This window comes from Mugil cephalus, chromosome 6, assembly GCF_022458985.1.
Source record: "Mugil cephalus isolate CIBA_MC_2020 chromosome 6, CIBA_Mcephalus_1.1, whole genome shotgun sequence".
In the NCBI taxonomy this organism is placed as follows: Eukaryota; Metazoa; Chordata; class Actinopteri; order Mugiliformes; family Mugilidae; genus Mugil; species Mugil cephalus.
Genome location: NC_061775.1, coordinates 5,055,909 through 5,068,268, shown reverse-complemented (window position 1 = coordinate 5,068,268; position 12,360 = coordinate 5,055,909). Strand labels below are relative to the sequence as shown.

Sequence of the window (12,360 nt, the reverse complement as noted above, 5' to 3'; positions counted from 1 at the left end):
CATGGATGAGCTCCATGTAGCTGCTTTAGTTCCAGGGTTGTGAAGCCTGGTCCGCATGAATGGAACAGAACAATGGTTGATGTTACAGTGAAAGACTCACACGTTAAAAAAAAAATAATAATAATTACACCTGTGTGTGTGGACATCTGCGTGATGACTCCAGGTAGGTTTCCGTGTCCTGAGCATGTAATAAAAGCCCTTGTTTTCACAGGGTTGTATTGACACAAGTCTGGAAGGGGTGATGGATTGTGTTATATTTTTCAGCGCCCTCTGAATTGCGAGGTAGCTTTGTCGAGCTAAGTGTCATCCTCGGCTAACGCTGTCTCTAGATGAAGTGACATGTGGGGTGAGCATATTGATGAGTTTATTTTTATCCTCACATTCCCATCTCTTGCTTCACTTCCATGTCAAAAAATTCAAAATATGTTACATTTAAATGCTCTTCTAAGTACTCTTCTTTCTCTGCTTACCTCATCAAAAAAATATCATTACTAGAACTGTACACTGGACTAATTTCATGCTTCAGTTACTAAAAAGTTCATTTCATATTTGCAGTTTATGCAATAAGAGATACATATCTGTACATAAATTAAGCAATCAGCATTGCCCTGGTATTGCTACACAATACTGTACTGATACACTTACCATGTAGTAAGAGATCAACACTATACAGCTGAGACGTATATTGATACAATACAGCCACGCATAAACCACACAATGCCACTCAGCGATTTTGTTGTTTCTATTTAATATTATGGAGAAATACTCATTCAAAGCGAGCCTCAAGTTGTCAGGGGAATTAACTCACATGGCACGCACAATCCACGACGCACACCACAAGTGTCTCCAATTCCATTTGCACATTTCTCACAACACGCCACATGCGAACCTCTAGGCGCATGCACAGAAGCTGGGCATGTGCCAGCTGTGCACGCACTCTCAATGCCACCGGTGAGGAACAGGACACGCACGTCAGACTACGAGGCTGGCCGTGCTGCCTCTCACTTATCCCCCCATCCCAGACATGCTAATCCCTGCAGTTGAGGCAGGCAGGCGTGGAAAAGATAGATTGGAGGTCAGTGTGAGCAGGTGTGTGCATGCCGTCAGGCCATGCCAGAAGACTGCAATCAGAGAAGGTTTGAGATGAGAGCAGCTGCTGTTTTTTTGGGGGGGGGACTTGGAGAGAAGAATGTGGAAGAGGTTGCTTATCCACTCCTGCCACCTAGCAGGCCGCATTAAAAGGATGTTTGAATGCACTGATGAAGACACTATTTATGTTTATGTTATCTGATCAGATGAATGACAAAAACACAACCAGTTTCACAGACAAGCCATCTCTAAAATATACATATTTATTAAATACTAAAGTCGATTTCATGTCGAAAGGAATTTTCAAGTTCACCGCTTATTTGGGAGGTAGGAGATGTGATATATGGACAGCTATAGTAGGAGACTGCACACAAACTGGATGGATTCTGTCAGAATCAGAATCCGAATACATTTCCACTTACATTTCCTGTTCTCGTTCTTTGTTTTCTTTTTCTTTTTTTTTCATTTTAGCCAGAGTCTGTTCTTATCAGAATATTAGTCTGGTAACACGACATTTGAATTTCATTATTTTCTACCGATACAGAGAAAAAGAAAACACCTTTGCATTGAAGTTGGTAGTCTTACAACCAACCAGAGCCATTTTGGTGTAAACAAATTCAACTCGATCAACTCTATCAACTTTCCATCACCACATAAAGCCCGCCTGAATGATTTCACTGGCTGGTGGTTCTTTGCCAGAGCATAATCAACTCCTGATCCGGAAACTGATCTGCCTTCCAGGCTCGTCACAAATTCACTAAATCAATTTATCAAAATACTGACGGTTTAGTTCATTTTTTTGTTATCAGTGCTAGCTTTTCACACAGGAAAACTGGTTGCGTTTCAGATGCTATTGAAAGTTTTAGTGGAGCCACTGGTTCTAGGAAACTGAGATGAGAATTTTCGCTTTTTCAGAGGTGTTAAAACAATAACAGTAAAAAAAAAAAAAAAAAAAACGTTAGTTAGAACCCTAAAAGGTTATTTTCCCTGGAGTCTCGTTTATTTTATATTATTCCTTAGTTTTCCAATATGAAAAGGATGTCTTTGTTGTTGCTAAGAAACAAGAAATACGATGGGAAGAATGAGTTAGCTGAGGGGATAACATGTCTGTCAAATCAAAATGCTATTGTCTACTTGATCTGCACTAGACAGGAGAATTAATGGCAGTGGGGCGTTGAGGTGGACGCTGAGAGGAGAGTCCAGCAATCCAGATCTCACCAAGCTCCTTCAGATATCCTCCTACGTAGTGACCTTTGTCTCGGCTCCCCCAGCTTCTTCCCAGCTGCTCGCTGGATAAAGCCCTCTGATCCTAGGGGAGATTATCACCAAAGTCTGCCTGGGTCTTTGCTCTCTTTGTTCCACATGTAATTACACTATATTGAATCGGGGAGCAGCAGAGGTGAAGGTAGGGGAGGAGAATCATCACGCGCCAGATGAATGTGTCTGATAGCTGGAGAGCAGGGAATGGCTTCAGCTGAGAGAGTCGCAGCGTGAGTGTCCGCCTCAAATGGGACCCCTCGTGTCTCTGAGCCCGGCCCCGCTGCACCTCCTGGCCACATCAGAAAGGGACTTGAGAATGACAGAAGTATTTCATACGGGCGCATTCAGTGGCTCCGACCAGATGGAGTCTTTGTTCTCTCTCTCAAACACACACACACACACACGTGACACAAACAGTTTTGTGCACAAAAAATAAAAAAAATAAAAAACGTGACACACACACAGACGTACGCGCGCCCTTCCTCACTCAGACACACACACAGCAGCATAAAGCCAGGATCATGATGACGGGAGGGGGTGTGATTCTCTTGTCCTCAGTCGTGTTCACATTAGTCATATGCAAATAGGCATTGTGCACAGAGAATGACACAAATCCACCATGTCTAAATCCTCAAAGAGGACTGGTGACGGCTATTTAGTTAACATGATTTATTAAGGTGTTTGACCCAGTTAGTGCACGGACCATTTATGGTGTTTGATTCAGGTGTTTGCACAAATTGAATGACTCATAGCTTGAATTTGAAGAAGAGAATAACAATATTTGAATGCGTTAATATCACTCTCCTCCTCCTACTTTATCTACATATAGATGGAAGGCAGAGAGGAAATGAAGGGGTCTGTGGATGAGACCACAGCGCTTTTATATTCACTGTGACGTTTTTAGAGTTCTCACCTTATTAACCATCATGACAATTTAGTGTTTCGCTCAATGTGGTATGCGAGTAGAGTTACTCCTCTTGCAGCTGGTTAGGTCCTCATTAAAAAAACATTAATCGGTGGCAGTGAGCGAGCCTGTGAGTGCCACGTTATGGTGAGATCATCAGAACGTCGCACAACATCGTATAAACACGATAGGTTTGAAACGGGCGTCCCCTATTTCACTGTTTCTGTCTTTTTCAACACGGGCGACAGAATCACGTGGCGAGTGTCTTAATATCAGTTAGAAGTTTAAAGCCTCTATCTCCTGAGCTGACTGCGCTTTTATGAACTGAATATTTTAGCTGCATGATCTATGTGAAGCAGGAAGCCTGCCTGCAGCCTCATATTGTAATAAAACTGACCTTTGCTTTTTGAAGTATAGCCTTTCTACTTTTGACAGATCTTTCAAGGATTTGTTTTTCTCTACATGATTTGTAAAGTTTTTGGGGGGATTATTTTGCATCATAAATTAGTTTTAAAAGATTCTTTATTTAAACCATTTGGACTACAGAGATCTGTGATCCCAGAACGCTGTCTCCTGATTCAGGGGATAATACTTTTGTTAAAAATAGCTACATTTCACATATATTTCTGAACACTGAATTCACCATTATTATGAAATTGTCATGCACCAGAAAGATTTGAACAAAATCAAATCACAGAAAGGTTTGAATCAGGACAATCAAGGCCGTAAGGAAGGTGAGAACGTTTAAGAGAAAGCAAGGGGCAGCGGCTTCACCCACTGCACATCACTACGCAGCATTTCCCAGTGCTCCACATGCCACGGAGCCGCGATCCTCCCAAGCTGACTCGAGGAAAAGGCTGCTCGAACATTTGTGACGGGAAGCAGTCAGTGACCTTTAGGCTGGAAACGCTCGGCTGGTATTGCGTCTTCGCTGTCATTTTCCATCAGAGCTGGAGGTGCAGAGCGGAGACACATCCTTAAGCTGAGGTGAGTATGAAATGCCAGTCTGTCGGCTCCTGTCTGATCCTTACTGTGCAATGTGGTATGACAGACAAACTCTCCTGTAATCAGCCCATCTCACGCTTCAGCTTTAACTGACCTTCAGTGACGGAGGATTTTTTTGGGACAAAAACAAACGCATGAATTGATTGTCTGCAGTAATCAGCATCCAGGCAGCAAAAATGGCAGCGCTGCTACTTTTGTCGCCCACATCTACACATTTCACGCAGTGACTGGACGTATTTCCTTAACAGCACATTCATTCAGTATATACCGTCTGTGACTAATAGCTGCGTGACCTCACTGACTGGAAACCCCATAAATATGAAGAATTCCTCTGCATTATTCATCATTGTCTGACCCACGTCTGCCTGGGAATGGAAATAAGAGAGCATCAGTCGGTTTCCCATTAGGATATTAAATGAGTGCAACAGGTTCAAATGGAAGACATTTCTCTCCTCCCATCTGAAAAGCAATTAATAACATGACCACAGGGATTATTTCTACATTAATGCTTGGCCATAATTTATGGCTTTTGCGTAAACCTTGACCACTTTAGAGTCATAAGAGCAAACATCTAGAGTTCACATGGTGAGAGGTGACTGAACAAAAACAAACACTCCTTGGCGATTTATGCAGAGGAAGAACACAGAGACGGAGCTTGGATGAGAGGAAGCTAGTCGCTGGTTTAATATAACAAAATCACACACGTGAAAATCTGATAAAAGGGAATATAATTTATTTACTACATAATAATACCAGGCACTACATCACCCTATATTGGAAGAAATGTCATTTTTGTACAATCTACCACTTTTAAATAATTCATATTCAACTCTTCACTAGTGGTTAGTTGACGTGCGAGTGGTTTCGAGGTGTGCTGAAGCAAACATTGTCGAAAGTGTAGATATTGGCCATGCTAGCTGAGCTCGCAATGTAGCTTCCACTGACAAAGCAAAGAGCTCAGACTGATGAAAGACGTACTAAAATGTCCAAAAATGGCCTTGGTGCAGAGGTTGAACGCAGGTGATTTAAGCAAAGAGATCATCACTTTTCCTTTAGCACCACCATCAGGACAAAGCACATTCTTGCCCACTAGTGGTAACAGCCTAACAAAAGCAGTGTCATTTTAATTGAGCCGTAAGCTTTTGTTCGCTGATGTGTAATAAGCGTCGCAGCCTCATGAGGCCCCTTGTCTTGTATTCTCTCACAGTGCATCACAAGTAATCAATAATACAGTCCTAGTACCGTCAGGGTTTTTATGCACACAAAGGAAAAAGAAAAAAAAAAAAATATATATCTATCTATATATATATATATATATATATATATACATATATATATATATATATATATATATACTACTTTACAATATCAAGGTGGCAAATGTTTTCACAGAAAATAGTCAACCAGATCAAGTTGTAATGGAAAATGCAGGAGTTTTAACAGATTCTGCGTGTAGCACACGCAAAAAAAAAGTGCCATCATTTGATCGTTTTTACTTCTAATGATAAAATAATAGATAAACATATGGACAGACACAGACTGATGAATTTAAATTGTTGTTGTGTAAACCGTTGCCAACTATTTTCACAGACATGGATAAGCCGACAAGGATTTCATTGTCACATCCATGAATGTGCTTCATTCATATGTTAAAACTGATTGTTGTGTGGCACAAACATTTCAGTTCCTCAGGTGCTGGGTATACATACTATCAGCGAGTTGCTGTAAATAGTGGCTTTAAATTATATCAACTGTACCCTACTCTTCAATCCGGATTTATCTGATTTCAACTGGAGATCTGAGCTATTGTATTCATGTTACTCTAGCTGTAGTGCACAAACAAAAAGTGGCAGATAGTAGGACTGTGTCAGGCCTGTGTGACTGTGCGGCCTCTTTTTGTGGCTTTGTATCTCTCCCTTCATGCAATAAAACCAGAAAAGATACTGAATGCATCCAGTCTACAGTCTGTGTGTACCTCTGTACTGAAGGAAGCTGAAGACGTAAGTTTCCACAGCAGCTTCCACTCAGAACTTGCTGAGGGGTGGCAGAGCTCCTGCCTTCACAAGCACAGCAGAGAGTAGGTCCGCAGGCCCAGAGGGGTGAGGCACTGCAGTGGCTGAAGGATCTCCATGCTTGTTGTCAGAGTTCACAGGTGTGGGAACTTTCCCTCTGTTCAGGGTGGACTTGCCAGCCCCACTGCCCCCTCCTCCACCAAAACTAGTCTTGCTGTTCTCTGCTGTGGGGATGGCTGTTCCGAGGTGGGGGTTGCCCGCGGTGGGAGTCCCTGTGGACTCCATGGTTGTCTGACAGCAGCACAGCAGCCTGAAGAAGGCGGCTCTCATCTCCCTGCTGGACAGTGTGTATATGAGAGGGTTAAGGGCAGAGTTGAGTACGGCCAGGGCGATGAACCAGTCCACCTGATAGAGGACAGGACACGTATCTGGGCTACAACCAACATCCAGCAGGAGTAGGAGGAACAAGGGGGCCCAGCACATGACAAACACTCCAAGAACAATAACCACTGTCCGCAGCAGCGCCAGTGAGCGCTCTGAAGGCCGGCTGCTCACCCTGCGGCCACTGGAGGTCACCAGGCGGTAAATCCTGATGTAGAGGATGATGATGGCCACCAACAGGGCGCTGAAGACACTAATGCAGAAGGCAATATAACTCTTAGCATAGAGCGGCAGCACTGTGGAGCAGGAAGACAGATTGTTCAGACAGTTCCAGCCCAGGCTGGGCAGAGCGCTGAGCAGCACTGACACAAGCCAGCAGGCCGCCAGCAGCGCTAGAAGTCTACCTCGACCTGCTGTCTCACAGGGACGCAGGCGTACCATTGTCATGTGCCTCTCAATCCCAATCGCTAGAAGGCTGAAGGTGGAGGCACTGAGGGCCACAAACATGCTCCCTTCCCTTGCCAGCCACTGCACTGGTGTCAGGAAGAAGGTGTTGCGTCCTGAGGTAAAGATGTTAACTACATAAGCCACACCAGCCAGCATGTCTGACAGCGCCAGGTTCCCAATGAGGAAGTACATGCGGCTGTGGAAGCGCTTGTTCCTCCAGAGAGCGAGCAGAACGGTGATGTTCTCCAGGACAATCAGCACGCAGATGAAGAGCAGCACGGCCATCTTGCAGACTCCTCCGCTGCGAGGCCGGTCCCACTTCCCAGAGTGGTTGTAGTGGCTGACGATGATAGAGTTCATCCCTTCCTCAATTACATTCCCCATGCTGCCTGCCCCCTTTCCTGGCGTTCCTCGGTCACACAGCAGAGGGCGCCACAGCACTGGACATAGAAGGAAAGAGGACTCAACCGGGGAGACTCTTAACTGACATCTTACAGCCTGTTCAAGGACCTGCCAATTAAATGAAGTTCGGAGAAAACAATGATCCAAAATTATTATTAATTATTTAATTATTATATAATATTTCTTCATATACATCTCTATAGGGAATTTAAGAAACAATTGTAAAATAGATATCCTCTCTTTAATACTCATAATCAAAAAGAAAAGTTCATCACTGAGGTTAAAATTCGTTTTACACGAATGACCTATACATAGAAATATATAATAATAACACATAGTAATACACAAACTTATGAAGACACCGATCGAGACAAGAACAATAGACAACTGAAGTTTTTTGTCTTTGTTTTTATGTCTTAGGATCATTAACGTCTTCGATCAACAGAGTTCGGTTTTACGCCACAGATAACAGCAGAGCTTAATCGTGATCCCACAATTACATAAACACTATAGAAACCTTTACACTTAGCAGGCCATTTTCCACATTAAACATAATCAAATACTGTTCACTTTCAGTTTAAAGAAGATGCTTTCATCTGAGTTTTGGAAAAGTTGTGCGCAATTTGAAACTGATGGCACACGGTACATGTTATTTTCACGCTTGCGTTAATCTTTGACACCTACAACTATCTTTCAGCGGCTACAATCCTCCTACCTTTTGCAGTTACTGGTTTAATCGGAACATCCCGGCAGTGAGTGGAGATTTTCAGAATCTGAAAAACAAACAAACAAAAAATCGCTCCTGCGTAATGATGTAGAAAGATGTGTGGCGTCCTCCACCTAATGTCAAAAGTCCATAACTTGTCTTTTTCTCGGTAAAGGGCACCAGTCCCTGCGTATACTTAATTTTTATACTTAAAAATATCCACATTAAGGTATGTCCTAAACTTTCCGATGTCCAATCCTCACGGCTCTCCAGCTCTAACTGACCCACTCTCACCCCTCCCAGCCTGAGGGGCGGAACCTTCCCTCACCTCACCTTTTTTTTTTTTTTTTTTTTTTTTTTTTTTTTTTTTTTTATTATGAGTCAGGGGAAAAGTCCAGGTTTCCCCGAATGTTAAACTGCAGTTCAGATGAATAAATCTGGAAATCAAAGTCTTTCTTAGAAGGAGTCAGGATGTCTGTGGTTTTTCAAGTGTAGGAGTTTAGTTTTGGTTCTGTGTGGACAGACAGCTGCTGACTGTTTGTGAGGAGAACAGGTACCTTGTCTCACCCTATGTGTCATAAAATTGCTGCACTTACTTGTCCCAACGTATGTTTCTAATTTTCTGCCCTGCCTTTTCAGACTCCCTGGAAATGCAATGTGTTCACATGGCTTTTTTGCACTCTTAACTCTGCAGTATCTCATCATCCTTGAAGTCAATTTCTAAAATAACACAGAAAGCAGTGCAGATTATGTCATTCTTTCCAGCGGCTCTGACATAGGCTCCGGCATATGTTTATCTGCCCTTCTTTGGCATTAATCTCCTCCACTGACATGCTAAGAAGTTGGAATCTATTTTATTACTGCAATAAGTACTTGTTTTTCACATTTGAATAAAAGATGAGTGGGTCCCTTTGGGCCTTCAGAGTGTGAGATAGGTCAGACGTCTCCCACTACAGCCATCTGGATTGGATGTGAAGGAAAGATTTACACTTTTCTTCTCCTGCATTCCTCATTGGTGAATGAATATATTTGTCCTCTGTACCACAGAAGGTTACTTGTCAATCTGCATGGAGACGGTGGGGTCGATACTATCAGTCACCTGACGGAATGGTACACAGGTCAATCACAACATTAAAACCACTGACAGGTGAATTAAATAACACTGACCATCTTGTGACAATACAATGTTCTGCTGGGAAACATTTGGACCTGGCATTCATGTGGATGTTGCTTAGACTTGTGGCACCCACCTAGACCAGACCAGACAAGACACCCTTGATGTCATCCCCAGCAGGATGCAGCCTGACACAGACACACACAAACGGCTGAGGAACAACTGAAAAACAAATCAAAAACAAAACAAACAAACAAACAAAAAAAAAAAACATGAAGAACAGCACAAGGTCAAATAACTACATATCAAGGTTATACTGAATCTGCAGTTATATCTCCATATCAGTTACTGAAAAAATAAATGAAAAAACAACTGTCTGTTGTCAGTGTTCTCTGACAATCCCCATTTTCCTTGTCAAGAAAATGTCAAACAAGACTGTTTTGACATTTTCAGTCTGACTTTAAAGGAAATATGCACCAGAACTTAAACCTGTTTTGGTTACTTAAACCTAGTTTACCAAAACAAAACAAACAACATGTCATATGTTGTGTAGTATTCGTGTGTTCTTTCAGGGCTTGTGTCTGTGGGCTAGACAGATGGCTAAACGGAATGAACAAGGTGACGTCCAGCAACTAAGAAGTGTAAAATACATCTACACTGTGTTTCTCTTTTTTTTTTTTTTCGCGCTCTCAATGCGTGATGCTTTGTTCGTGCTGTAAACACATCAGATACTCACTTAACCGTTATGCTGAAGTGGTGTATTTTACACTCTCTGTTGCAAAATTGTACATAAAACAGCCAGAAAACCAATCAATATATTTTTCTGCTTTTTTTTCATAAATCACTTGAACAACTTTTAACCTCCTTCTCAGGATTTTAAACCTCTTAAATGCCTGTCTGACTATATGAAGTATTAATTGTTTTTGTTTGTTTGTTTGTTTTTACAAAAAAAAAACACAAAAATGAATTGTTTTCCATAAAATAAAAACTAGGATGATGGGACTTTGGTGGTAAGTAGAGTCTTGGATATGTTAAAGATTAGTGATAAAAGTGATTGCATTAGTTGTTTTGCTACTCCCTCTGGACACCTATGGGTTGTTAGAATTTAAGAATAGAAAAGACCAAACGTATTTAAACTTTAGTCAGGATTTTTCACTAGAATCACAGATGGTACTGGTTTGACTTGTGCTGCACAATACAGAGACGGTGCCACATGTGACGGGTTTGGAAAGTGCCTCTCTAAAATAGCACAGGATTCAACGCGCTTAAATAGCATTGCTACTTTGTTTTCTTTTCTCCTTTCCCCTTTGCCGACGACAGCCCTGTTTACAGAGGAGTCCATCACTTCTGTTTCTGTTTTTGCATTCTTTGTTTTTGCTGGATCATAGGGGCCAGGAAAGCATCGGACAGGCCAGAGACTGAGGCTGGTGATGGATGAGAGTATGCTGGCTAACGCAGGCTGGCGACGGAAAAAATGCTGATAAAGATTAACACAGACGGGAAGAGACAAAAAGGATCAGGACACTAAGGAGCATCTGTGCAGACTGTTTCTCTTGTTCCCTCTCTCTTATAGTTCCCGTGGTATCACTGGTTGTGAGAGGTTACAGGCAGTCTGCCCCCCCTTACAAATGCCTGCACTGGCACTGTAGATTAATGAATGACCCCCAGAGCTGTTGACTTTACCCTGAGCAGCAAGAGATGTACAGGCACTCTGACAAGTCATTTATAACCATATGAAAACACCCATAAGGCCTCAGCTCTGTGTTGCCCCAAGCTACAGGCTTCCTGGATGTTTGTTGCAGGTCAAAACACTATCAAAACTAATTGGCCTTGTAGCAAAATTCCATGTAAATTTGTGCCACAGTGTTGCCTGGGGTTTGTGCATGTGTGTTCGTGTGTGTGGGGGCCGTGCTGTTGAGTCATGGCACACAGACGTTGGCTCTGGTGGTGAGTTAGATGTTTGGGAATGCAAAGTGTAGTGGGAACGAAGGAGGAGCTGTGGCGGTGGAAAAGGAAGCACTCTCAGAGCATTCCCCCACTGCCCTCGACTCCGGCTGTTTACCCACACCCACCAAAAGATTTTTCACAGTCTGGAAGTAGACATACAGTAGACTGAAGTATGAGGACAACTACATTTTATTTATGTTATACAGTATGATTCAAGATCCCAGGAACATGAGAGGATTTGTTGAGCTGGAGATGTTCAGCTGTTGTTTGAGGTCCCTAAAATCTGATATATCCAGGAATGGAACATTTATAAAAACACAAATATGTTAAAAATGTGCTCCGGCAGAGAACAAGATTATACAATGAGTTTGGTTCCAGAGCAACCTAAGATTACCAAAGGGCTTGTCAACAATACTCACTCGGATGAAGAGAGACACTGACCAGCTGGTCATCACTTATGAGAAAACTCACAGTGAAATGATCTCAGCACTAGGCTCATGTTTCTGTGTCCATGAGCCCCTCCTGCGTGAATGTGTGTAGCATTTTTCTTTTTGCATGCGTTTCCCTTGTTGTGTTGCTTAATGGCCGTGCTTTCTTGTTTTGTCTACTTACTAATGTAATGAAACAAAGAAGAGGAAGACAAAAGAAGAAACCCACCAACAAAGTTAAATGCAACATAATAAAGTGTGCACGCAAATACAAGGTTTTACTTCTCTACACTAGATCCATCATTAGCACATTCAGTGGTTCTGTCTAATCAGTTGTAGTGGGCATGTATGTAAAGATACAAGGAATTTGTTTGCTGAATATAACCCATCCAAGTGATTGCCCTCAGAGCAGAAGGCAACCATGCCAGGCTGATCTTGGGTTTAGGTGCTTGCTCTGGTCTTGCACTCCGTGCGTAGAGTGGATGTGAACCACTGATCTCACAGTTCCACATCTGCTTCTCTACCACTAGTTCCCCAAATTTTCTACATGCATTTCTAGGAGATGTATGATTCTTTCTGTGCACAGATACTGTTGGCAGGACTAGTTAGATAAATATAAAATATGCAATCCACCACAACATCTTGTGACAACGCAATGTTCTACT

General features: G+C 42.4%; 1 protein-coding gene across 2 annotated transcripts; it reads right to left on the bottom strand.

Moving 5' to 3' along the window:
• Positions 1–4,974: 4,974 nt before the first annotated feature.
• s1pr3a (sphingosine-1-phosphate receptor 3a) lies at positions 4,975–8,488 on the bottom strand. Of its 2 annotated transcripts, none has more exons than XM_047587488.1 (2): positions 8,216–8,488; positions 4,975–7,608 (listed from the first exon to the last, which is right to left on the bottom strand). In XM_047587488.1, exon 2 carries the CDS (start codon positions 7,480–7,482, stop codon positions 6,283–6,285), a length of 1,200 nt encoding a protein of 399 aa, XP_047443444.1. In that variant the 5' UTR covers positions 7,483–7,608; positions 8,216–8,488; the 3' UTR covers positions 4,975–6,282. The 2 variants fall into 2 exon arrangements, with proteins under 2 accessions (XP_047443444.1, XP_047443445.1); XM_047587489.1 differs by having other exon boundaries at positions 4,975–7,538.
• Positions 8,489–12,360: the final 3,872 nt, after the last annotated feature.